The 25,261-nt window shown below is 40.6% G+C and overlaps 2 protein-coding genes and 1 long non-coding RNA gene across 14 annotated transcripts; 2 read left to right on the plus strand and 1 right to left on the minus strand.

The window, feature by feature from the left end:
- Positions 1–103: 103 nt before the first annotated feature.
- Positions 104–10,457, plus strand: CFAP96 (cilia and flagella associated protein 96). Of its 2 annotated transcripts, none has more exons than XM_083460107.1 (8): positions 104–229; positions 2,367–2,523; positions 4,389–4,608; positions 5,910–6,047; positions 6,158–6,233; positions 7,624–7,803; positions 8,839–9,011; positions 10,302–10,457. In XM_083460107.1, exons 2-8 carry the CDS (start codon positions 2,424–2,426, stop codon positions 10,348–10,350), a joined length of 936 nt encoding a protein of 311 aa, XP_083316233.1. In that variant the 5' UTR covers positions 104–229; positions 2,367–2,423; the 3' UTR covers positions 10,351–10,457. The 2 variants fall into 2 exon arrangements, with proteins under 2 accessions (XP_083316233.1, XP_083316234.1); XM_083460108.1 differs by lacking the exon at positions 104–229 and adding an exon at positions 1,969–1,990.
- Positions 10,458–12,478: 2,021 nt separating this feature from the next.
- Positions 12,479–25,203, minus strand: CCDC110 (coiled-coil domain containing 110). 10 transcript variants are annotated; one of them, XM_083459870.1, is made up of 7 exons: positions 25,117–25,203; positions 24,808–24,906; positions 23,205–23,257; positions 21,804–21,869; positions 20,834–20,944; positions 17,997–19,944; positions 12,479–13,039 (listed from the first exon to the last, which is right to left on the minus strand). In XM_083459870.1, exons 1-7 carry the CDS (start codon positions 25,142–25,144, stop codon positions 12,852–12,854), a joined length of 2,493 nt encoding a protein of 830 aa, XP_083315996.1. In that variant the 5' UTR covers positions 25,145–25,203; the 3' UTR covers positions 12,479–12,851. The 10 variants fall into 10 exon arrangements, with proteins under 10 accessions (XP_083315996.1, XP_083315994.1, XP_083315998.1 ...); XM_083459868.1 differs by having other exon boundaries at positions 25,014–25,150; XM_083459873.1 differs by lacking the exon at positions 12,479–13,039 and adding an exon at positions 17,117–17,187 and having other exon boundaries at positions 25,014–25,150.
- On the plus strand, positions 13,315–21,797 carry LOC310686416. Of its 2 annotated transcripts, XR_014515881.1 has the most exons (3): positions 13,315–16,116; positions 17,163–17,333; positions 21,505–21,797. It is a non-coding gene; the product is annotated as an uncharacterized lncRNA (long non-coding RNA). The 2 variants fall into 2 exon arrangements; XR_014515882.1 differs by lacking the exon at positions 21,505–21,797 and having other exon boundaries at positions 17,163–17,420.
- Positions 25,204–25,261: the final 58 nt, after the last annotated feature.

Consider the following 25,261-nt stretch of genomic DNA (forward strand, 5'->3'; position numbering starts at 1 on the left):
CGATCCTTTCGGGTTGTGCCATACGAGAGCTGCGGGCGGGGGGGGGGAGGAAGTGAAATATTTAATGATGGTGCTTACCCGAATCCATGGCAACTGCGCATCAACAAAGAGACGCTTCTGCGCAAAGGAGAAATTGGCGCTCATTGCGGATGGAAGAGGAAGGCCGAGGAAGTTTCTGCTGCTGAGCCAGAGTAGTGTAGAAAGGGAGGGAGAGAGAGAAAGAAAGAAGGTGGGTGACGACAGTTTTTTAAAAATATATTTCGTATCCTTAAATTTGTATTTTTTTCTGTTGCGAACTAACCTGGTATTTTCGGATGAGGGGCGGTATACAAATTTAATAAACAACAATCATTCAAGGGCTCCCTATTTCCTGCACCGAACCTGGGCTCCAAGCCTTGTTTCCGACAGCTGTGAGGCATAAATGGTGCAAACTAAAGGAATAATTAGCTTATTTGTAATGCAGTTTCCTCCCTAAAAGTGTGTGTGTGTGTGTGCCTTGTGAAGAGAAACTTTAACGTGCAACGATAAATGCGTGTCATGTGTATGGATACAGCATTACACGCGTGCACTTAAGCCTTTCCCGGGTCACCAGGTGGATTGCAGTCATTTTGCCATTTTGCCCTTGCTGTTCTTCCAAGGGCTCACAATTGAATTTGTGCTTCTTTTTTACGTGGTGCTTTTATTGCTTTATGCCTAATAAGGTATGACTAGTATTTTATAGAATCATAGAATCAAAGAAGGAGACTCCACCACACTCCTTGGCAGCAAATTCCACTGTCGAACAGCTCTTACTGTCAGGAAGTTCTTCCTAATGTTTAGGTGGAATCTTCTTTCTTGTAGTTTGGATCCATTGCTCCGTGTCCGCTTCTCTGGAGCAGCAGAAAACAACCTTTCTCCCTCCTCTATGTGACATCCTTTTATATATTTGAACATGGCTATCATATCACACCTTAACCTCCTCTTCTCCAGGCTAAACATGCCCAGCTCCCTTAACCGTTCCTCATAAGGCATCGTTTCCAGGCCTTTGACCATTTTGGTTGCCCTCCTCTGGACACGTTCCAGTTTGTCAGTGTCCTTCTTGAACTGTGGTGCCCAGAACTGGACACAGGCATTTAGGATTGTGGCAGAAGTTCTTTTTCTTCTACAGTTCTTTCTCAGCAGGTGGTGCAATTCTTTGCAAGCTTAAGTTTTCCCAAGCCTGGAGGTTCCCTAAGGATTTCGTTCTCCTATGCTTTATTAATGATCTATATAAACCTGCTGGGAGGTTTGGGTAGTAGTGTCATCAATATGCAGATGACACTTAGCTCTCCCATACTTTTCCACCTGCTTATTGCAAAGAGGCTGCTGAACTTTTGAATTGGTGTCTCAAGACTGCACTGCTTTTAGCAGATGCTTGTCTGCATGGTTTTTTAAAAGTCTGGATTGCTGAGGTGCCACAAAGTGCTTCAGTGGCCCCTGTTTTGATTTGTGTTGCCTCATACAGATCCTACCAGATTTCTGAATATGATGCACATCCCTAGTAGTTTGTTGCTGATCAATATTTGAAAGACTTTTATATCCACAACATAAAAATCAACTATTTTTATCTGCTTAAACTGCCAGCATAATGAAACAGATAATAATAAATGGATTTTTGAAATCCAGTAATATATTAACGCTCAAAAATCACATAAACATACTAATCTTTGCACATATTAATATATAAGATGGATTAAAAAACAACAATGAATGGAGGGGGGGAGAGGAAAGCAAGCATTGGAACAGCTGCACCTTCAGTGGCCAAAGGGGTGGTCCAGGTTGGTCTCCCCCTTGTCAGGATTTTCCGTCTGGGAATGAGTGCATATTCCAAATGACACGTCGTATCAGCAGAGTGCTGTTTCCCCCCTCATCGTAATATTATTTATATTAGCACTTTTGCTTCACGTTCATTATCTCAAGTCTTACAACACTCCATCTATATTTCAGTGAATGCAGTGAATTTGTGTTTGAGGTGAGGCTTGAGCCATTTCTGTACTTCAATTTGCCCAATCCTAGCTTGTTATATTTCCTGAATTACTTATTGAGACAAAAAGTAGGATCAGCTATATACATACCAGATTGGTGGTCTAATTCTAGGTGTATGAGTGTGAGGGAGAGCAATACATCAGTTGGATCAGAGAGTCTGATAAAATAGATTCAAATGAATTTACTGCTGCTTCATCCGCTGTGCCAAAGAGAAACTAAAAATTCTGTTTGTACCTTAATTTGAAATTTGCTACTGAGTTCTGCTATCTGTTTAAACCAGTATTTTCAGCAGTAAATTGACAGTGATTGTTTTGGAAATGTCTTGAAAACTGACATGTATGAATCCATCTCTTTTTCTCTAGGCATTGTAAGGCATTGGCACATATTCTAGAGTAGCGGGTTATCACACAAAAGTAAACATGCCTTCAGAAACAGGAAAATCAGACATGGAGAGGATTGGCCTCTTTAGTGAAATGGAATATGTTTCTATTGGGGATAAATATGTCTCACCATTTAACCGTAAGTATATTTTTTCCCTATTTTACAATACTGTGGTTTTTCTTTCTGGGGGGAAAAATCTTCAAAACTATGAATGAGTTATAGCAAGGATAATAAAACAGGTATGTTTGAAATTAACTCCTTAGTATGAGAAATGTTTAAAAATTGCTTTGATTAATCCTTCACTGTGTAAGTCTCAAATGTATAGAATAAAGGCCAACATAATTTTTAAAATTGTACCAGTGTTTCCAGGACACTGCATATGTATAGCAGCATGAGTTGGAAGCACTGATTTGGTAGTAACTAGCAGTATATGTTAGTTTATTTGCCTTGTGTAACCAATCCAGTTTGCTGCATGGGAAGTTGGGTAAAACTGCAGTGAAGAAGGCAGGATGATTGGAGAGTTTCTCTATCATGCTGTTGGCCAATTACATTAGTGCAGCCTATATGCCGAAGAATTGATGCTTTTGAATTATGGTGCTGGAGGAGACTCTTGAGAGTCCCATGAACTGCAAGAAGATCAAACCTATCCATTCTGAAGGAAATCAGCCCTGAGTCCTCACTGGAAGGACAGATCCTGAAGCTGAGGCTGAGGCTGCAATACTTTGGCCACCTCATGAGAAGAGAAGACTCCCTGGAAAAGACTTTGATGTTGGGAAAGATTGAGGGCACAAGGAGAAGGGGATGTCAGAGGATGAGATGGCTGGACAGTGTTCTCGAAGCTACCAGCATGAGTCTGACCAAACTGCGGGAGGCAGTGGAAGACAGGAGTGCCTGGCGTGCTCTGGTCCATGGGATCATGAAGAGTCGGACACGACTAAATGACTAAACAACAACAACTTATGTCTGTATATTGCAATAGGAAATGACAGTGGGTTTGTGGCTATTAGGCAGGATGGATGTGTCCCAATGCTTTACAGAGGGTGCCATTAGAGTTCTGCACTGTATGCCACCACATAGAATTGAGAAAGTAGTCTCTATAAACTTCATCCACAATAATTGGGGGCTTTTCTTACAAAAGTACTTGGATTGAAAGCAATTCACGCATACTTCTTTGCAATTAGAATATTTCATAAAACAATAATAACTTCCATCTAGGTCCTGATTATCAGGAAGGAACTTTTCTTTCTTTACCAGTTCATGGGCAGTTTAATCCCCAATTCTTTTAGCCCTACATGATGTTATTCTCCCATGTGGTTAAAATTCTTTTATATATATTGGGAAATGTGGTTTGAAGGCAGTCTTTTTCTGCAATTGCTTGGAAAAACGCCCTATTCAAATGGAACCAGGACACAGTTGACCTTTCTCACTTCCTAGTTTGTGATAATTATGGTTTCTTGTTATGTCTGAATGAGGCAATCTGTGGTTTTGTCCTCATCTGACTGGACTTTCTGCCACATCATCCTTCAGTTAAACTTCTGTATGGTTAACCAGATTCTAGGCTCAATAATTCTCAAACTAAGGGGCCCTGGGAATATTTTTTCAATAGCATTCCTTTTGGTGTAGTAGTAGATCTTTAGATTGTGTTAAAATCTATTCCAGGCGTCTATTCCTCAGAAACAAATTATGTTCTTATAGGGGAAAAGGGTCAAAAATCTCTAATTAGGGGTTCCATATGGTCATATTACTACCCTCTACTTGGAGGCAGGGTCAGGGTCTTTAGTTTAGAACAAATGTTCACAATTATTACTTTTCAGCGCATCTTGAAGATATATAGCTTATTGTAATGCCTTATTGGCATAGATGTAGTAGCAGTTCATGCCCTAAATTGCTTCTACATAGTTCAAGAGTCTGAAAATATGGCACAGATGTAAATATCTAAAAATTAAAACTAAGTAAAGCCACGCCCATTAAACCAAAACTGACAGCACTAACTTGTTTTAAAGGCCCCTTTAATGAAGCTGCAAGCAAGAACAAGCAGATGTTACCAGGGGGTAACAAAGAGAAGGCAGCTACCCAGGCAGGTTACTTTGACCCTGTATATGCAAGAATTTTTGAAGGTGAAAGCTATCTGAATCCTGTTCAGCTAAGGAGAAGATACCGAATGGCAGAGTCAAAGAAAAACCTGAGCAAACCCTTCCTTCCTAGTAATGGAGAGAAATATCCGTAAGTGCTGGGGAAAGGCGTTAATTTTGGTCCTCATATGGGTTCTATTTATTTTTACATGTTAAATTAAAATAACTTTAGAAACCTTGAAAGATTCTTTTGTTAGGCTTTTATTTCTTGCTAAAATAAATGTATTTACTTCTGAATTTTATATATACCTTTGGTCCCACAGTTTCTATGTCACCCTCCACCACTGTGCATCACATTTTTTTCTTTTCTATGAAAGGAGAATAAACAGCTAGTGGAATGGAAAATGTTCATGAGCACACAGATTAGTTCTTTCTCATAGAGGAACCAAGGAAGCATGCATGCCTTGGGCTCTAAATCACAGGCCAGGGCCTTGAGGGAAGACCTAGATTACGGGAGGTCTTTCATTTAGTGATCCTGAAAATGAAGCAGTTCTTGACAGAGTTGGTAATCAGTAGATTAATGTGGCTTGGAGAGGAATATAGAAGAAGAAATGACCAATGTCTTTTACTCCACTGTCACATGTGCCACAAATGCCTTTCCCCCTCTGGGGCTGCTTATTTTAATTTCTACAAACTTTCTCAAACTTCCCAGGAGCCATTTCTAGGATACAATGTGAGAATGCATCTATGGCAGCCGAAGGCACGTGCAGAGAGATGAAGGGGAATCATTTGGAGATGGCTGTCTGTTGTCCTATATTCCCACAGGATAACCCAGGCATTAGCCCTTGTCAGGAAAAAAAAGGGATTTTGAGCATGATGGGGCCTCTGGTCTGATATAGTACGTTAATTCTTTCATTGCTAACCAAACCAAATATCAATATTAAAATGCAGCACTAAATAAAAATAAGCAGCCAACCACTGGCAAATACAGATGTTTGAATAAGGTTTTGAGCATCCAGTGCTATCCTATACATACTCAGAAAGTCCAGCTGAGTTCAGTCGTGGTCACTGGGGAAGAAAGGCAGCTTATGTATGCTCATTTTTTTACCCTGAAACTCCTATCACCTCCCCAGTTGCTCCAGAGGATTGAGGGACCCTTTAGATCAGCACAGGAGGTGGCATAGAGTGCTTCCCTTTGTGTGTTTGTGTTTGTGTGTGTGTGTTTCATTGAAAATAGCGTCCCACTCCACTGATGAGAGCCGCTACTGAATCAAAGAACCTTTTGTCCCTGGAGGGAAAACCTTGGACACAATACTTAAGGCAATATTAAAGTTAGCAGTGTTTCACTCCAACAACATTTGGAGGGCCACAGGTTCCTCATCTGTTCTTACATAATTAAGTTGCAAATTTAATGGATAAATATTTGCTTATTTGTTTTTTTATTTATTTCAGTTGTGGTATAGGAACCTACTATGGAACAATCGGTGGCCCATGTGCTTACTTCAGTGCGCAAGCAAAAGACAAAGTGCCATATGTTGCACCTGGGAAGAATCTGTATACCAATCCAGGGAAGAAGGGAACTGGCTACGGGTAAAACATGACATCAACTTTCTAGAGTTGTAATAGTCTCTGATATGTTTTCTTGAATTTTAGAGGCTTTTGAATGTTGGTGTCACCATTATTTTCTTTTCTTTGCCCAGGTATGCAAATCTTACCATAGGTAAACCATACCCACACTCAGTGGAACTGTATGACACAGGAAGGATAAACTTCAAGGTAAAATTCTGTTGGATTTCCATTTAATTAATGTCTGTGAATAGAGAACATTACCCTGTTTGACATGACCAGATCTTAGTTTGCTCTGTTCTAATGAGACTGTACATGAATCATATTTCTTTTGTAAAATGAACTAGTTAAGACTATTAGCTCTTTGTTGTTTCAGCTTGCTGATTCAAAAATGGGAATTGTTCCACTGTAGCATTCTTTCTGTTTTATAAGAATTTTTATTAGTACTTTCTAAACGTTCATAGTTTGTTATTTAGTATCAGCAATGTGCTAGGTAGCAAGGTTTACAGCCGTCTCTGCCCCATACTGAGACTGACCTGATCATTTTGATGGATTACTGTCTTGTGTGTGTGTGTGTTTGGGGGGGGGGGGGAATACACCATGAGAGCCCTCTTAGACCTAACATTGTAACCTGAACTCATAGTCTGAGCCAACCACATTATGTTTGAAATTAGTCTACTATGAACTTAAGCCACATCCCTTTTGGATATAAGCTGCTCAAGTCCTTTTTCAACAACTAGGAGATTTGGATAGTGGCCCATTGGTACAGTTATTTCCTTTGGGGCCCACTTGTTTGTCCCAGATGGAACCAGTGACACGAAGCCCTGCTATTGGGAGAAAAATTGGAAGGTGTTGGGAAAGTGGAAAAGCAGGGAAATGGAGAAAAATCCATTTATGTTTACAAGCATTGCTCTCTGTTTCCTATTACTACAATAAGGATCATACCCTTCATATATCTAGTTTGCGTGGTTCCTGTGTGAAGCTTTTGAGGAATATGATACTGTGCCAGTAACCCCAATGATAAATATGAGGCAGTCCAAAGCTAGGCTGATTATTCTTTTTCCTATAAGCATTAATTGTTTGGATCAAGAAGGAAAGATGTTATTTCCTCCATTCTGCAGCTCTGCCATGGTACACATTTGGTACACATCATGTGTTAGCCTTCCGATATAAGCCTTTGACATATACCATGGATTGGGACTCTGTAGCCCTCCAAAGGTCTTACCTGGGCTTATTTTGTTCTGGGCTTATTCTGCATACCACCTTGATATCTGATTGATGAAGGGTGGCTTTAAAATCAATAGATGGATGGATGGATGCTGTTGGCTAGTGGTTTGGGATGGTGAACTACAGGTGTCCCACTCCTGACATGTTCAAATTGCTAATGTTGTTACACATCTGCATCTACTTTGTCGCATTTATTGCATTATCATCTCAAACAGTGCAGTCCTGTGCATGTGTTTGTTCAGTTTAGTAAGGCTTACTATCAGATAAGTAAACATAGGATTCCAGCCATAAATTATTTCCTAGTCATTCCCTATTGAAAATAATCTTAATTAGAAGTACTCAATGTGATATCTTTCCTCTCTGGTTTACACAGAAAATGAGTGAAGAACACCACCGTTTGATGAAAGGTGGAGCTTTCAAGTTGAATCTTTACCCACGAGAATATTTTGATGTAAATCCTTACCATGATGACAAACCATTGCCACCACCAAAGAAACAACCCCCGCCAGCACCAGTTACCCATCCATTTAAACCAACTTCTCCTGCAAAGAAGGTGCAGTTGTTCTCTAAAAACGTTTCTTCTTTGTCATTTAATTTTTATTGCAGACATTTTCATTTAGCTAGAAAGAGAAGATGGTTGTGATGGCTTACTTTTGTTGCAGTTTAGAGAGCTATTTTGAATGGTGGAAACATAAATAAGTTTGAAAAATGGTTTTTACAATTATTTATTTAATCAAATGGCATTTTGTTTAAAGATGGTGCTAAAAGTAAGTGGGAAATATCCACAAGTCCTGAAGTGATTTGTTGTTATTCTTCGGTCTCGTCTGACATGTTTCTAATTTCTTCAGCTCTTTCTTGAAGGTGCTAATATACAAAGTAAACTTATTAGGGCTCCAAAGTTTGATACATTAATCAATGGAATTCATAACATTTGAAATTGCTTAAAATGGTGCTCCCAGTAAATTGAAGAGCCATTTTTAAAAAATAATAATAATACCAATGCTAATTTTTTTAACAGAATAGTTTTTTTAAAAAAAATGCAGCATTATTTTATGAGGCATTCCTCCTTATCTCTTACATTGGATGTAATGCCTTTTCTAAGATGCCACAATGACACTTGTGCATCAGTGTAAAAAAAAGTATTTTTCTTGCTTCATAACTATTTGTTTTACTTATGTGCTAATTTAATTAATCAACTAAAAGTTAAACGATTGACTAAGATTTCTTTGGTGACGCCTGTAAAATGTAGTGGAGCAAAGATGCTATTGAATGTACTTACCCAGGAGTTAGCTCCACCTAACAGAATGGGACCTACTTCTAGGTAGCCATGCAAAGTACACCCGCTGAAATTCACTCTTGTGCACAGCTTTTGTGGATGAAATAGGATAAATGTACATCATTTTGTGCTGCTTAGGGCTGTGATAAGCAAGTTGTCTGTGTAAGCATTTGGGTTTTGGCTGCCTGGTTATTTACATAATACACTGTGTTTCGTGAAATAATATTTCTGAACTGCTGCTTCAGGCTCTGTATTTTTGTGCGAAGTATTTTTGTTACCAACTTATCAAAATTCTTTATCCTTGCTTTCCAGCCTGGGGGCATGAAAGCAGGCACATTTGATCCTTATCCAACCCATTCCGTAGACCCTTACATCGTTAAACAGGCAAAGCCTGTCACAACCAATAAACAAGGGCGGGTATTTCATCCTTCTCCTGGACCGAAGAGCAGACCAGTAAGAAGTATTATGTCATTAAATGTTGAAAAGTAAGTATGACATACCTTTAATTACTGAATGTTCGTGATAAGGTTTGCTGGGGCTTCTTTGAGAGGCGGAGCAAGGTGGGGGCAGTGGGGGCGGTCTGCCTCTGGTGTCATCCCGGGGGGGAACGCCCCCCCAGGACGCATGCCGCCACCACAAGCTCCCCCTCTGCCTGTCCCTATGGGTGCCTTGTGGCGTGCCCTGTCCCTAGCTTCTATGGGCGCCGTGTGGCGCAGTGTCCCCCGCCCCTATGGGTGGTTCACCTGCCCCTGGGAGCACTACCCCAGATGCCCAAGAGACTTCTTCTGCCACTGGCTTCCTTCTGTCGGAACACAACATTCTCTGGTCTGGAAGCCATTCTTCTTATTTGTGGGAATTTTCTTACTACTTACTCATTGCTGTGGGTAATATATTCCAAACATACTCATGGGCACTTTGATCTATTTTATCTTCTTATGTTCTAGATCAGGAATGGGGAGCCTCAATCTCCTAAAGCTGAATGCACTCCTATAGGTTTCTCTATCTGGCTCCCAGGAATCTCATAGAATCCTAACAATTGGAAGGCATCACCAGATGCCCGCACATTAATGATTTGCTTCATAAAATATGGCTTGATTTAAATTGATTTTAATATAGTGGCTGTAATATGAAGAGTGGTTATGATGTTTCCTTTAGGTCTGTTTGCCAGATATGTCACTTCATGTGTTTTGGAGCCCAACTTCCATATAGGCCTTAAAAAGTGGGATACAAATCTAATGAATTTGTGCCCCTAGTACGGCAAGGAATATGATGACCCTTTTTAGGTGGGGTAGAGGAATGAGCAGGTTGCCAGTTTACCTTCTCAACAGATAAATGTAAGTGAAAGGAAGGTATTGTTAGCATTATGCAACTGGTTGAAACTGTAAAGTTTCCTTCCTTCCTTCCTTTCTTCCTATCTATCTATTCACTCACACATCCATTCATTCACCTCTAATCCAGGGCTTATTTCAGTGGCCTGGAATGCAGTTATGGAGAGGTTCATTGTTTAAGACAATTTCACAAACTATGGGAAAATAGCATTATATCAAAAGTTGCGTAATATGCTATATTATTAGTATTATTATTTTAAAAAACACCATAGGTTTTAAAATGAATAGGCTATGTTACTGACTACGGTATAAGCTCTAGTTTGATGGGTTAAGATCTTGTTTGACAATGAAGAGCTTATGTGGGAAAGCCAGGGTGAAGAAATGGCTATTTATCTTAGCAAAATGTCACAAATGCTCTGACACTTTTCTTTCAAATTTGAATTTCAGATCATTAAATGCAACCAACTATACGAATCCGCAAGTGATGTCATATTAGTTGCACCAAAGCAAGGTGAATGAACTTTTTAGATACTGCAAACAGTAGCATTTTAACAGCTCAAGGGTATCTGAAGCAAATAAAAAAAATGTGGGAAATATGTCAAATATGGCTATCCTTTGCCAAAACTGTTTACCACACATGACGATGTTTTATGAATATATTCTTTATATATATAAAGAAATAGATAATATATTTACAAATAATGTATATAAAATGTGAAGTATATTTTGGTATAAATGTTATTTTGATTGTATGTAGCACTAGCAAAAATAAATACTTGCACTTGATGAACCTCAAGCTTATGTCCAACCATTTACAAAATCTTGCTATGGACATCTAGTCTGGTCCAATGTTAATAGACATTGATCTACTAAAAGCTATTTCGTTGGGTTCCTAAACACTCTAGTATGGCTACAAGAATGGAATCTAGGGTATAGGCATGCAAACAAGGGCTGGTTCTGTGCTGTGAGACAAAGGGTGATAACCATTGTGAGTCATGCTCAGAGTAGGCCAATTGAAAACAATGGACACAAGTTAATTGATTTTAGTGGGTCTACTCTGAGTGTGTCTAACACTGGATATCGCGTTCTCATTTTTTTTCAAAAAATTAAGAGTTTCTAAAATTAAAGTTGAAGATTTAAGGAATATCTGGGAATCCAGATCCCCAAAGCCCCCTTCCCATGATTGCAACTCCCAAAGCTCCATGGTGAGAGACTATTCCAAGTGTTCCATTTCCTCCTTTCTTTTGCTATCATGGTGAACCTTTAAAGTCTGCAGATCTCTCTTCCTTACCTCCCTATTCCAATCTAGACTAAGGTTACCAGATTTTTTTCAAAGAATCCAGGGACACTTTTTTTTTTGAAAGAGAAAGTTATTTTAAAAAGTTATTTTTAAAGAAAATTAAGAAGTAATATCTTCTCTTCTGTGGTCTCTTCTGTCACGTGGCCTTCCTCTGGGCCCCGGCCTGCTCTCTTGGAGCGCTAGCTGCTGTGGAGTAAGCTTGGCTTGGGCCTGGGCTTGCGACGTGTCCTTGCCCTCCCAGTGCTCTCCTACTGCTGTTCCTCAGCGGCAGCAGCGGCGTGGCAAGGTCGGGGCTCCTCTTTTTTTCTCCTTCCTCTTTTTCTCTTCCTTCTCCTCCTCCTCTCCTCCTTCTCCCTGCATCGGCTCTGGGGTTTTCCTGGCCCCATAGCGCTGCTGGGCAGTCGGGCAGGTGTTCTTGCTCCCAGCTCGATTTGGGTTGTGGGGTGTGTGTGTGTGAGCGGTTCGCCCTGTTGATGCGCCGGGCGTCCCCCGTTCCCCCTCAATAGTGGCGGCAGCGGCAGTCTCAGCAGCCCAGAGCCAGTCTGGTAGTGCAGTTGGCTCAGGCTGTCTTCAGGAGCTGCTCGCTGCTGTGGCGTCCGCCATTTTGCCTCGCCAGAAGTCTCCATATGATGTGTCTTGTGCCGTTGAACCAATCACGCAACATTCATTCTCTACTAATAAATCTACAACACTTAAAATATAAATCCGGGGACATTAAATGAAATCCGGGGACAGATTTTGTCCGGGGACGGATTTGTAAATCCAGGGACTGTCCCCGGGAAACGGGGACATCTGGTAACCATAATCTAGACACAATGCTATTATTGCTTTGATAGGAATGCAGTGGGTGATTAATCAACAGATCCGTTTAAAATGCTTTTGGTCAACTGTAAAATATGATTCTGATGCTACTCTGGGTAGCAGAGTTTTTTTTTATTATTATTTTAAAACATTATTGGTTTACTGGAAGAACTATAAACAGCAGACACTATCTTAGAAGGAGCATTTGTTCCTATGAAAAAGAGAAGAGAAAATGAATTTTCTAAGTAGTACATTTTCTAAATGTATGATCTAAAAAAGTGTTTGCTTCTTTTATTATGTTCAATAACTCATATGAATAATTAGCTAAGATGTCCTTAATGGGATGACCTAGTATTATGGTTTCCTGCAAGGTACCCTTAGCTTCTACTTTAGTTTTGTTTTTCTCTACCAACTACAAATAGTGTCCAAAGAAACATTGATATAAAGCACAGCAATAATAAAACTCAAGTGTTTTAAATGCAAAGATTTTTAAATGAAGACTGGTTTGGGTACAATACTCAAGTTTTACATTTCACCAGAAATTGTCTTTATTTCCAGTTTGCCTCCTTTTATATTCAGTGAACAATTATGACAAAGCTCAGATGATTACCTCCTTTCTTAGAATTGAAATAGCATAAAATATCATTCAAAACATTGTCAGGTGTTTCATTCTTTGAGGAAAAAGCTCCAGCTGAAATGAATGGGAATAGTATAAAAGTAACCATAAATATGTATTATGTGTGTGCAGCTCAAATCTCTTTCTCATCTACAACCTCAAGTTAGTTTCTTTCATAGTACTTGGATTTCTGATTGCTCTGCTCTTTGTTATGCTTCTCAGGCACAACCATTGGAAAATAGAGTAGTGCTTAACTTCTGTGGGCAGAACCCTTAAAGCACTAAGTAGCAGAGCAAATAGTGCTATATTTCTTCCGCACAGCAGTTGGAAAACCCGACTCTTTTATGACGGATGTGGTGCAGCTGACTGAAAAAGCACTGTAGAGCTTCTTGGTGGTGTTGCGCTTCTTTTCTGTAGAGAGTTCCTCCTCTTCCAGTTTCTTTCGGATTTCAGAAATCTTTCCACACTCTACCAAATTGGAAATGTTAGGAAAGAAGACAAGATAGCTTTAAGATCTAATGAACTAACCAACTTAATTATTTGCAGTGGAATTCCCACAGCTGATAGGACGTAAAACAAACTTCCCTTCCCTGTTTGATAAGTATATATCTCTCCCTTGGATGTTTAGGAACAAATAATATAGTATGCAGTCTTGAGAGAGACAGGGTAGTATAACCTTCTCTTCTTCCTAGGTGAGTTAGTGGGGCGCTCAATGCACTCAAAAAAGTTAGCCTTACAAGATGAGGACAGAGGGTGTAATCTGTTGACAGACAACATCCCTGCCTTTGCAAGACCTTTTAAACCTTGACCTATGCCCTTAGTGTATAGGAAAGTACTGTGGAGATAGTAGATGTCTAGGAAAGAGATATTTCAGCAACAGCTATCATCTTCCAGTAAAGGAGAACATGGTAAGTGCCACACACAAGCAAGTTTATATACTTAATCTGTTTCACATTTAAATGTGGAACAATCATCCTGGTTATTGCAGTACTTTTAACCACAACTGAAAGCTTTCTTCTTGTCTGATTTTGTGTGTGGGTTTTTCTCTATATTCATAAATACAGAGCAACTAAATTGCCTAAGTCTGTTAAACTACCTAAGCAGAGGCTTGCTCCATTTCAGTTACAAAAGGATGGAACAGAGCTGTTTGGCTCCAATTTACTTGGCATGAAAGTCCCTACCTTTGAACCCTACAGTGAGATTGTTGCCACCCACTGTAACCCCTAAAGATCTGGAAGACTCCGGATGTTCTGTGAAGGGACTAGAGGATGCTGTCACTGTCACACCTCACTTTAATGCCATGGCAGTAGGCAGGGGGAACCACCTGTGCTACATAGGGACTTGTGCTCTTGCATTGGAGTTGGGAAGGTGATGCCCAATCCTGTGTGCACAGAGCACAGGAAATTGCATTAGGTATAATTATAATTGGAGGGAAGCTTGTTTTAGATGTGTTCTGACACCATCAAGATATTAATTCAATTTTCAAAAAGCAAATGAATGAAATTAGAATTCACATTGTAAACAAAAAGGCACTAAAATATTCATGCTCTTATACTTTTATGACAGATATAAATCCACCCTCCCCAAGATTTGCAAATACAGACATGAATTGATTGCTTATCTGCAATATAATGCAATTGTCAGAATACAGAATACAGAATACAGAATACACCATTGCATAAAAATGAAATTGCTGCATTGTGTCAAAAGAGGTGTAATGGGTTCACATATTAATTCTTATGGGCAGACACCAAAGGGTATGAATTTTTTACAAGCTATCACTCTTTCTACTGAAGTAACATTAATATTCAGTCACTCATAAACTTTTACAGCCTTTTTGTGTGTAAATAATGCAGAGGCTGTTTCAGCAGTCTGTCTGAAATAGTATCTCTGTATTTTGCAGTGGGTATGTTTATGACCCCATGGCATGGACACTATTTGCACAGATGTGGCGTTATTCAGTCTGAACAGAATGTGTGGTAAAATAATTTATATGGACTTCACATAGCAGCAGGTCTATTGAAGAGACTGGTGCCACTGAGAGCAACTGCATATATTTGGTTGATGTGCCATTCTATGGAAAAAATAGCATATCAAATGCTTGGTGTAACTATGTAGAAAGTCCTAGACACCAGTGGTTTGGATTTGCAAACCAATTATACTATATATGCATATAAGGTTGGCCAAACCTGAAGGTGTGGCCAACAAATCAAAAAGAAACACAAGGAACAGGCCAAAGATTTGCAAATTTTCAAAATCTGACTACTGCTGTCAAAGGAACATGCTGGGTTGTAAACCATGCTTCATAGACTATAGAAATATATGTAGCAGAAAAATATAGACCCTGGCTGTATTATTGCTAACAATATAACCATCCTGTATTGCAACGGGTTGCACTAGATTACCCTTGGGGTCCCTTCAATGGGTCTGTGATCATTATTAATCTACAGAATAATCTCAAGGTGATGTACAATAAAAACAGCAAAAACTAATAAAAACTCTCAAGAAGCATACATTTTAAACAAAGCTAAAACTACTAAACAGACATTCACAGAAAAGATCCATTTATCCAGTTGGGGAAGCCTATCGGAACAAAATGTCTTCAATTGTTTCCAGAAAGTGCAGGTGGAGGCCTGTCATAGTGAGATGAACACTATTCCATAGAAGGGGCAGCCACACTCAAAGCCCTGATCTGAGCAGGCTTCTGAGATCTTTGAAATTTACAGAAGAAATTTGCCAACAGACCACAGTGATCTACTGGGTATATAAGGGCTAAGGCGATCTCTCAAGCAAGCTAGTCCTAAACTTTATAAGGCCTTATATGTTAGAACCAATTCTTTGAATGTAGGCCAGTAGCATATCGGCAGCCAGTACAAATCCTGCAAGCAACCTAGTCTTGGCAGGCTGCAGCAGCTGCAGATTCCAGACCAACCCCAAGGACAGCCCTGCAAAGAGCACATTGCAGTAATCAAGCCATGAGGTTACTGGTGCATGCACAACTGTGTGCAAGCTATCCTGATCCAGGAATAACCAGTTATCTTAGCAACTGAAGTTGGTAAAATGAGGTAGGTATCCGAGGTAGGTATCTTGAGCTTTATCCAACACTATAGGTGTTAACAGTCTTGCCCACCCTGAAGAGTTCTCCTGGCCAATTTCTTGAGGACACAGTGGAAGCAGCAAAATAGGTTGCCTTTGTTGCTTTCATTGCCATGCAGCAAGCATGGTTGTGCGCTCTTAATGCATGTTCAGTCGTCTTTGCAGTAGAATTTCCGTCACCTGTTTTCTGGCAGTGATCCAGACTATTTCACTGCATGTAGTTCCCCAGTGTACCAGGAAACCAAATATGCTCCACATTGTCAGGGAGGGCACTCAGGAGCAATCATATCTCTGGTCCTCTGCCTTTTAGTGCCCTTAGTGAGACAAGGGCCTTCACAAGATCACCATTTCTATCCACCAGAATATCTCCCAGAGCATTCAAGAATCCATTGGACTCAAGTCTCCAGATGCGAGCCATTCTAACAGGTTTCCCAGTGCTAAAGGGGTAAGTTGGTACTTTTCACCAGGAAGTGGTCTGACCATGACAGTGGGATCATCCGAGAGCAAAGGAAATCAACATGGTGCCCTCTAGATGTTGTGAACTATAGCTCCCATCTTCACTGACCATTGACCGTTGACCATAATGGCTGGGAGCTGTTGGAAATTCACAACATTTGGAGGGTAACATGTCGTCCTAGAAATTATTAATTCAGTAAGTCAATACAGTCATACCTCATGTCCGCTTCATGTTACGTTCTTTCAGGTTATGTCCTGCGGCAACCCGGAAGTACCGGAAAGGGTTACTTGCGGGTTTTGCCGCTCGCGCATGTGCAGAAGCGGCGAATCACAACCCGCGCATGTGCAGACACGCCACTGCGGGTTGCTCTCTTTTCATGTTGCGAACGGGCCTCCAAAGCGGATCCTGTTCGCAACCAGAGGTACCACTGTACTAGTGCAACTTCACTATGGCGTTCATATAGAAATATTTAAGATTGTGTTTTACATACATTTCATCTTACTTCTGAGCAGGCAGGCATAGGCTTGTGGTGTAAAGCATTTTAAAATGTGCGTATATTGTGCATAGCTGCAACCAAAATTTACAATGATTAACTGGATTGAGCTAACAGGATTTAATGTCATAAGGAAGTATTTTTATCTTCTCATATGGCCTGCTCTTTGGAAGCAATACAAACTACTTTGATGCCTGTAGGATATGAAACATATTTGACTAATGCACTCTTCCCTATATAGTTGTCTCAATGTGGTGGTTTTGTTTCCAGGTATTGTTAGAACTTGATGTTATAATTCTGTAGCTTCTGCTAGTTCATCAGGCTACATTATTGCTTGTTTAGCCATCAGGTATGTATATACTATACTGGATTAGGCAACGATATGTGAAAAAAGAGATGTAAAACTTCATTATCATTGGTTACCTGTAAAACATCATCCCAATTTTTTATTCAAAGACTTAAGGGGAAATGGTAGTAAATGGATAGGAGAGTTTAAAAACAGGTTTCAAAGAAGAAATTTTTATTATGCTTTCTTTGAAGGACAGATTGTTGGAGTTTGTCTGGAACTGCCTGGAAAAAAAGACAGCTTTCTTTAAGAAAAAACCCCCTAAGCAATTCACTGTTGGAGACTGTGGTATCTACAAACCTATATAACCATGATGTCTCAGGAATCAGTCAAATAAGTCACTGAAGCTAATGCTTATATTTCACTGATGGTAGGTTAGTTTAAACCAATTCCAAAAGCAATCAAAGCTAATAATTCTTATGATCATCTCTTTATCAACATTAAATAAATTTCTCCCTGTTTGTTTATGACTTAAATGAGTAAAAAGCATCTGCCAGGATCATATTCTACACACATTTCAGAGAAAAGGTCACTTTAAAAACTATTTTCTTACCAGAACTATAAATTTATAAAAAGCTGAATTCATTGAATTTTTTATATGTAACACAGACAAAATCAAATGTGTTTTAAAAATCAGCTATACCTAGCAATTTCTCTCAGTACTGGTTGTGGCTGAAAATATCTATAGATCCAGCTGTGTCCAGACCTCATGCTCAGGTCTGTAATACTTCTGGGTCAAGGGCATATTGAGAAGGGGGACCATTAATGACTATATGAGTTATATACCTGGGTGCATTTCAAGAAATGACTGGCTTGTACATGTCCAAGGGTCTTGCCTGAGAGGGAGGGAAAAGGCCTGATGAATTGCACCCTAAAATTTCAGGCATTGCCAGTGATTTCTTATTGTTTTTAATCTAAGCATTTTTTCTTTTATTTTACATTAGCCCTAAGGATGATACCAACTGTCATTTTCCTCAGAATAATAAAGACTTGGAACTGAGTTGAATTTTACATATCAGAAAGCAAAACATACCTGGTGAGTTATGTATTAAAGAAATATGCTGATAGCTAGATATTTCTTCACAGAATTCACTGGGATCTGCAAATTGGTCGTTTTGCTTTTGGCTTCTGGAATTATGCCTTTGCTTAAATTGTTGATCGACCAAAGCCGTAACTTGGTCCCTGAGGCTAGCATTATTCTTTTGGAGACGGCGCGCTTCAAACTGCAACACATCTCTCTCATTCTCTGTAGAGCGTATTTCATTTTCCATCAGCAGGAGCTGCTCGCTCAGTAGTCTTGTTTTATTTCTGCAGTCAGAAGCCTCCTGTTTATATGCATTCAGCTCCTTTTTAAGAACGTGGTTTTCATCTGTCATGTCTGCTACTACCATTCTCATCCTCTCACACTCTCGTTCCATGTTTGACAAGTTAGTTTTCAAAACTCCAATTTCTATTTTTGTACTTTTGCGTTCCATCAGAAGTTTTTCCTCAGTATTAGTTCTGCCTGACTGGGCCTCTTCAAGCCCCTTCTGCAGGACTTCTTTCACAGTGAGCACCTCCTGCAATGCCTTTTCAAGACTCTGTTTTTCATCTTTAAGCGACTGTGTCATCCTAATAAGAGCCTCCAGATTCGATAGTGTAGTTTTCTCATTTATCTTCAGTTGTTGCATTTCATTCTGGTTTTCGCCAACCACCTTTTCTAACAAACCCTTGTTGTCTGTTAGCTGAAGTACTTCCCCGCCTAGCTTCTTATTTTCTTCTTGAAGGGTTGAAACTTGTTTTTCCAAATTTTTTAAGGACACAATCAGATCGCTTTTTTCATGTGTGGAAAAAGCCAAGGTTTCCTGTGTTTTCTGGTCTTTCTGTTGTAAATCATTTATCTCGGACATCATATGTTGATTCTCAGAATAAAGCTGCTCCTGCTTTTCTTCCAGAGCTGACTTTTGCTGTTGAAACTCCTTGCATTTCTTCAGTAGTCTTTTCACTTCTTTCAGGCATTCCTTGCAATCTTCTTCAGATTTAACTAGCCTTTCTTGAAGGCTATTCTTCTCATCATGCAAATCCTTGATTTGCTTCTGATATTTTGAATTTTGCTCTGTCAGAGACTGTATAACGTCAGTAAGAGGTTTCGATTCATTTTCATCTTCATGGCTCATCACCTTATTACAGACATGTTCAGATTCTCTATCAGATGTCTCTAACCATCTGACCTTTTTAGCATATTCATCAGACACAGCACCACAGAATTTCTGATGCTTTCTGAGCTCTTGGTTTGTGCTAAGCTGCTGCCTTGGTTGGTCTATCTTTGTTGGTCTGTATTTGGACAGGAAATTCATCTGCCGCTTTCTATCATATGCTGCTTGTGCAATATTTTCTTTAATATGCAACTCATTGGAATCCTCTAGTTCTGAAATCCCCCTAGGTTTAAAATCCTCATATGACATTCCCTTTTCTATTAGATCCTGTTCTGACAGATAACCAGAATCATTGTCTTTACCACTCATAACATTAGGAGAGTTTTGAAGTTCAAAAGTAAATAGTTCATGCTTACATGTCTGTTTGCCGTCCTCTTTCGTATCCTTGAAAGAAGAACTCACACTCTCAGTCAAGGACTCCTCTTCTTCTTCCTCCTCATACTTACGGAATGCCACACACACTTTAGGTTCATCCTGATTTTTCTTCTCCCTTCGAAGAGTCCTCTCTTCTGCTTCCAAACCAACAAAAGATGGGGAGGAAAAGTTGTTGGCAGATCTCTTCAATATTTGGTCAGTATTCCAAGGCAGAATACCATTATTTCTACACGTTGGGGCATGGTTTTCAACTGTTATATATTTTGATAGAACCTGATCTGGAATGCGTTCACCTGTGACCGGCTTTCCAAATACAGTGTTGAAATTGGTTTGTAGACAATTACTGGCACCTGGTCTGTTACCAAGATGAAGTTTTTTCTTCAACGGAAGCGCTTCTTGATGCCCTCTTGGCTGAGAGACGGAGAAAGGGATAACAGTCAGATCAGAAGGCCTTCATTATTTAACAACCGAGCTAGGAACCACCAATGAGTTGCATAGAGTGGCTATTTTCAAAAGGGAATATAGGTTTTGATACAGATGTTATTCCACAGAATCACTGCCTCCTGACATCTGCACCTTTCTCTCTTTGCAACTGTCTGAACAGCATTTGAAAGTATGCTAGTTCTCCCCAATTTATGACCTCTAATTACTGCCTCCCTTTCCTTTTGTGTCCCTTCTCCTCTCCTTTCCATCTTGAGTTCTTGTGTGTGGGTGCTTGTTTTTAAGATGGTAGGGCTGTGGGCAGGGTTGGTTTGATTGAATATAATCATTGTACACTATCTAGCTTTTAAGGCATTTTATAAATCATTAATAGTAGGGGAAAGCAAAGAGTGATTCAACAAGGAATTGGGTTGTGCACAGATGCAGTTTGCAACCGCTTGGGAAAGACCCTGGAGAGAAGGAGCCATAGAGAGTGGTGGGAAGGTGGGGACCTTCAGTCCTTGCAACTGTTTCATTGGGGCAAGACCTACTGGGAATAGTTGCTTGGATCACTAGGCCTGCACTGTTTGGTTTCTTTGAATAAAGAGCTACCATGTTTTTGTTTTATTGCTGACCTACGCCTGACTCTAGCTCCTGACCTAAGGAAACTGGGGCATTTATGTCCAATATTATCACAAAGTCAAGGAGAATTATATCCTGCTCCCTACTTTATGGAGCACTGTGGTGCATATTACATGGACTGCTCTCTGGATCAGCAATGATGGTAAATTCAGCTGAGGGATTAGTTCCTTTGAACCGTAAAATGCCATTATATAATTATTGTCAGCAAAACAAAACAAAGCAAAACAACCCCACATACCATAGTAGTGTTGCTAGGCGAGCTGGTCAAAAGTAAATTGTCTGGAATAAATTCTGGGCTCTTCATATCAGTTATATTTTTATTAAGTATATGGTTGATTTCAGACTGAACCTGAAGAAACAGGAAGTGAGATAGTTATCCTTCTCCTGCTTTCATCCTGTTTATATTGGTTTAAAGGCAGAGGTGGGAAGCTGTAGCCCTCAAGACATTGTTGGACTCCAGCTTGTATCATCCCCAAGAAGCATGGCCAATAGTCAAGGATGATGGGAATTGTATTAGCCCGCTAATATTGAGAGAACCACACCCACGTTTTAAGCCTGGTAGCAACTTATTTTTATTCTTAAAAATACTTGAGTACAAATGTATGCATGTCACTTACTCAGAAGTAAGTTCCACTGCGTTCAATGGGACTTACCACCACCCCACCCTACAGCATTTGCAGAATTTAAATATTTAGTATTACTTATTATCGGATGTGTTGCTGGATAGCAAACCATGGTATCTCTGACTATACTATTTACTGTACTGTGGAACATCTGAAAAAAAATAACAATAATATTTATATATGCATATATTGTTGGCAAGCATGACCAGTCCCTTCTTGCTTCCACAGTGAGAAAACCCCAAAGTTTATCAGAACTTTGATATATACGTATAACCATATCTTGTAGGAATGGGAATTGTTGGAAAAAGTAAAGGGAAGGTTATTTGACACTTGAAACGGCCTTCTTCACCACAGGCATTTATACAAAGTGTCCAATAGCCAGCCAGCTGCAATTTATCTACTATCTGGAATTGGGGAACCAAGTGGCAGATGATCATGCAAGGAATTTTGAGAGGATGAGGTGATCCAGAGCAGGAGAATAACAAGAAAAAGTTGACATGTAAAAGTAATATGCGAATATTAGAGGCCTTTAGAAAGGTTGTGTATTGAATGAAGAATTAAACCTTGTTTAGGGCTTGGTCTTACCATGCTGACATTCTGCAAAGTTTGTTGTCGAAGGGCTTGAAATGAATCCAACTGCTGTTGTAAGATCTATATTGTAAAATTAATTAATTAGACATATTCTGCAGTAGTCTGCACTTTTTCTTCCTATGCCTAGATTGTGATCTTTACTTGCTATTTATTATCTTACCAGATATAAACTGCATACCATTGTAGCAGGAGGAAATTGTTGAAGGTATGGCAGGGCACAATGGCAGAGCCAAATCCAGGCCTAATCACTGATCTAACTCCAAGCTGGCGCAGCCAGCAGGCCCAGATCAGGTCTCATGCCACTTCACAACAGTACTGAGACCTGCTCAGAATCCTATGGATCCCATGCCAGCTCAGCTCTGCCCCCAGAACACATTTTGAGTTTTTCCACTGACTCCTGCTGGTGGGACTCCTCTTTGCTGGCTGGCTAAACTGGACAGAGAAGGAATTTGATTGCTCTGTTAGACAGTGATCTCTCTTTAGGCCATGTACAGTTTTGAAAACAGTTGATCTAGGTATATTTGATATCTGTACTGTGCATGTTGAATTCTGTACTATGTTCACAACATTGCTGCCAAAAGAAAAGTCTTATCTTTGGATCGGGTTATCCAAATGTTTCAGGATAATGAGGCAAGCCCCTGTTCTCTTTTTATCTTAAAGAAACGCAAACATTAAAAACCTACCTGTACAGGGCTGCCTTCAGATGTCCTCGAAAAGTCAGATAAATATTTAATTCCTTGACATCTGATGGGAGGATGTTCCACAGGGCGGGCATCACTACTGAGAAGGCCCTCTGCCTGGTTCCCTGTAACCTTGCAATGAGGGAACACCCAGAAGGCCCTTGGAGCTGAATCTCAGTGTCCAGATTGAACAATGGGGGTAGAGACACTCCTTGAGGTATACAGGGCCAAAGCCATTTAGGGCTTTAAAAGTTAGCACTAATACTTTTAATTATGCTCAGAAATGTACTGGGAGCCAATGTAGATCTTTTAGGAGTGATGTTATATGGTCCAGGCGGCTACTCCCAGTCACCAGTGTGGCAGCCGCATTCTGGATTAGTTATAGTTTCTGAGTCACCTTCAAAGGTAACCCCATGTAGAGTGCATTGTAGTAGTCCAAGCGGGAGGTAACCAGAGCATGTAAAATTATGGCGATCCAGTGTGCAGGCAAGTAGGGTCCCAGCTGGTGTACCTGATGGAGCTGGTAGACAGCTGCAGGAGCACAGGCTGGACAATCCTAACAACATATTATATAAGAACAAGGGAACAGCCTAAAGAACTGTAGTAAGGTTAAAATCCATACTGAACCACCTTCTCTTCTAGCCATTATGTATGTATTTTAGCAAGGATATTATCCCTCAGCCAGCCACCCAAAATCCAAAACAGATAAACTTACTTTTAATGCTGATGGTGGCTGTACTTGCCCATCTCTTCCTGAAGCAGATTTATCTGAAAAATCAGTGCAATAAGCCCTGAAGAATATAATGTTGGAACGTCTGGAGGCTTTAAACTTTAGTACTTTGACCAGGAGTGGAGAATCTATGACCCTTAAGATGCTATTGGACTCCAACCCCATCAGCCCCAGCTAGCATGGTCAGTGGTCAGCAATGGTAGGAGCTCAACAGCTTTTGGAAGACTACGTAATCACTACCCCTGACCTAGACCAAGAGTGTGTTCCCTAAATCAAGAACATCTTAATGCATATTCACACTTGTTCCTTCTGACATTCTGTATTTTTATGTGCCTCTTTCGTTCTTAGTAAGCATATTCAGTATTCATGCCAAAGTGGGAACAAATATAAGTTACTTTTTTGTTACCTCCATAAAAGTCATAATTTCTAAGGCTTGGAAATTTACATATTAAAGGTCCTAAGCCTGTTTGAAACACTATATCCAGCAGTAAATTTGCTATCGTATAATCTGGTTGATACTAGAAGATATTCCAGAATATTTTCTTCCTGAGAAATAGAGAAAAATATATGAACAGACCTGCCACTGGATAGCTCAGGCAGTAGAGCATGAGACTCTTAATCTCAGGGTTGTGGGTTCTAGCCCCACATTGGGCAAAAAGATTCCTGCTGTAACTCTGGGGCTTGTAACTCTACAATTCTATGATTCTCTCAACTGAGTCCATGTGCCTATATGTCAAATGTTCCACTTCCACAGCCATAAGGAATCACTTATGGTGCACAGCTTGTTGCTTCTGTGTAATAGTATTCAACAGGGTCAAAGAAGATGTGTTCTCCTGCCAATTTAGCCTTTGTTGCTGTGGCTGACTTAAACCCTCCTCCCCCAATTGGCTTTTGCCCATGGAGGGTGAAACCGAGAGCCCTCCCTCCCATTCATTTGTCATGTCTTTGTGGGCCATCTTAGTACTGATTTTGGTAAGCCCCTCCAACAGCCTTTTAAACCAGTGTTTCCCAAACTTGGATCTCCAGCTGGTTTTTTGCACCACAACTCCCATCATCCCTATAGCTAGCAGGACCCCGTGGCCAGGGATGATGGGAATTGTAGCCCCCAAACTGCTGGAGGCCCACATTTGGGAGACACTGTTTTAAACTAAAGTGCAGGGGTATAAATCCCATAAATAAATGACATTGCCCTGCTGACCACAGGAAAAAGAAAATTAGCATTCAGTGGCACCTTAGTTCTGGAGGTTGGGGACAGCTGTGGAAATGAAGTACTTTACCGCTGGTTACTGCTAGAGTAAGCAGTTTGGGGAGAGAGGTGCAAGGGTGCATCCGGGTGCTGAAGTCTGTTAGTAATGATTTTTTAAACTGTTATTTTCACATTATGATGGAGGAAGGGTGCAGGGAAACATCTCACAGAGGGTGGGCACAATAACCCACCACTGCGCTGTGCTGTTGCAGGAAATTACATCATTGCCCATCGCAGCATCCCTACACCAACCAGGGAGGAGGACAGGGCAGCATTTTCAACAACAATAATAAAAGTGTCATCATAGGCCTGTCGACGTCCAGGTGAGAGGAGTCGGCTCACCTGCAGCTGAGGCGTCTTGGCGCCCCACGGGAGAGCCTTTCTCTTCCTCCCTCAGCCTCCCGAAATTGGGGGCGCTCGTCCTGCCGCACTCCTGGGTTCCTGCAACGCAGTTTGCGTTAATACTGTTAATATAGATGTCTCCTGCCGGAAGCTTTCCCCGCCCGCCCGGCTAACTTTTAACCCCTCCCCGCTCCCGCCTGACTCACTATAGCCAACACCGGCTCTCATCATTCCTCCCTGCGTCCGCCCGCACGATCCTCGTCCCATTCAAACTGAGGCTCTCAGGCTTTCTAACCGCCACTCCGCTACCTGGGGTTGCTAAGGAACGTGTTTCCATAGAGACGAGGGGGGGCGCGCGCGCGAGGGAAGGTTGCTTGTGCAGCGTTTTCTACGTCACGCGTCGTTTCGCTACGCCCCCTGGAGGCCGCGCGCTACCCCTGCAGGATTCTGAGGT

Source organism: Podarcis liolepis (assembly GCF_965112155.1).
Source record: "Podarcis liolepis genome assembly, chromosome: 9".
Classification (NCBI taxonomy): domain Eukaryota; kingdom Metazoa; phylum Chordata; class Lepidosauria; order Squamata; family Lacertidae; genus Podarcis; species Podarcis liolepis.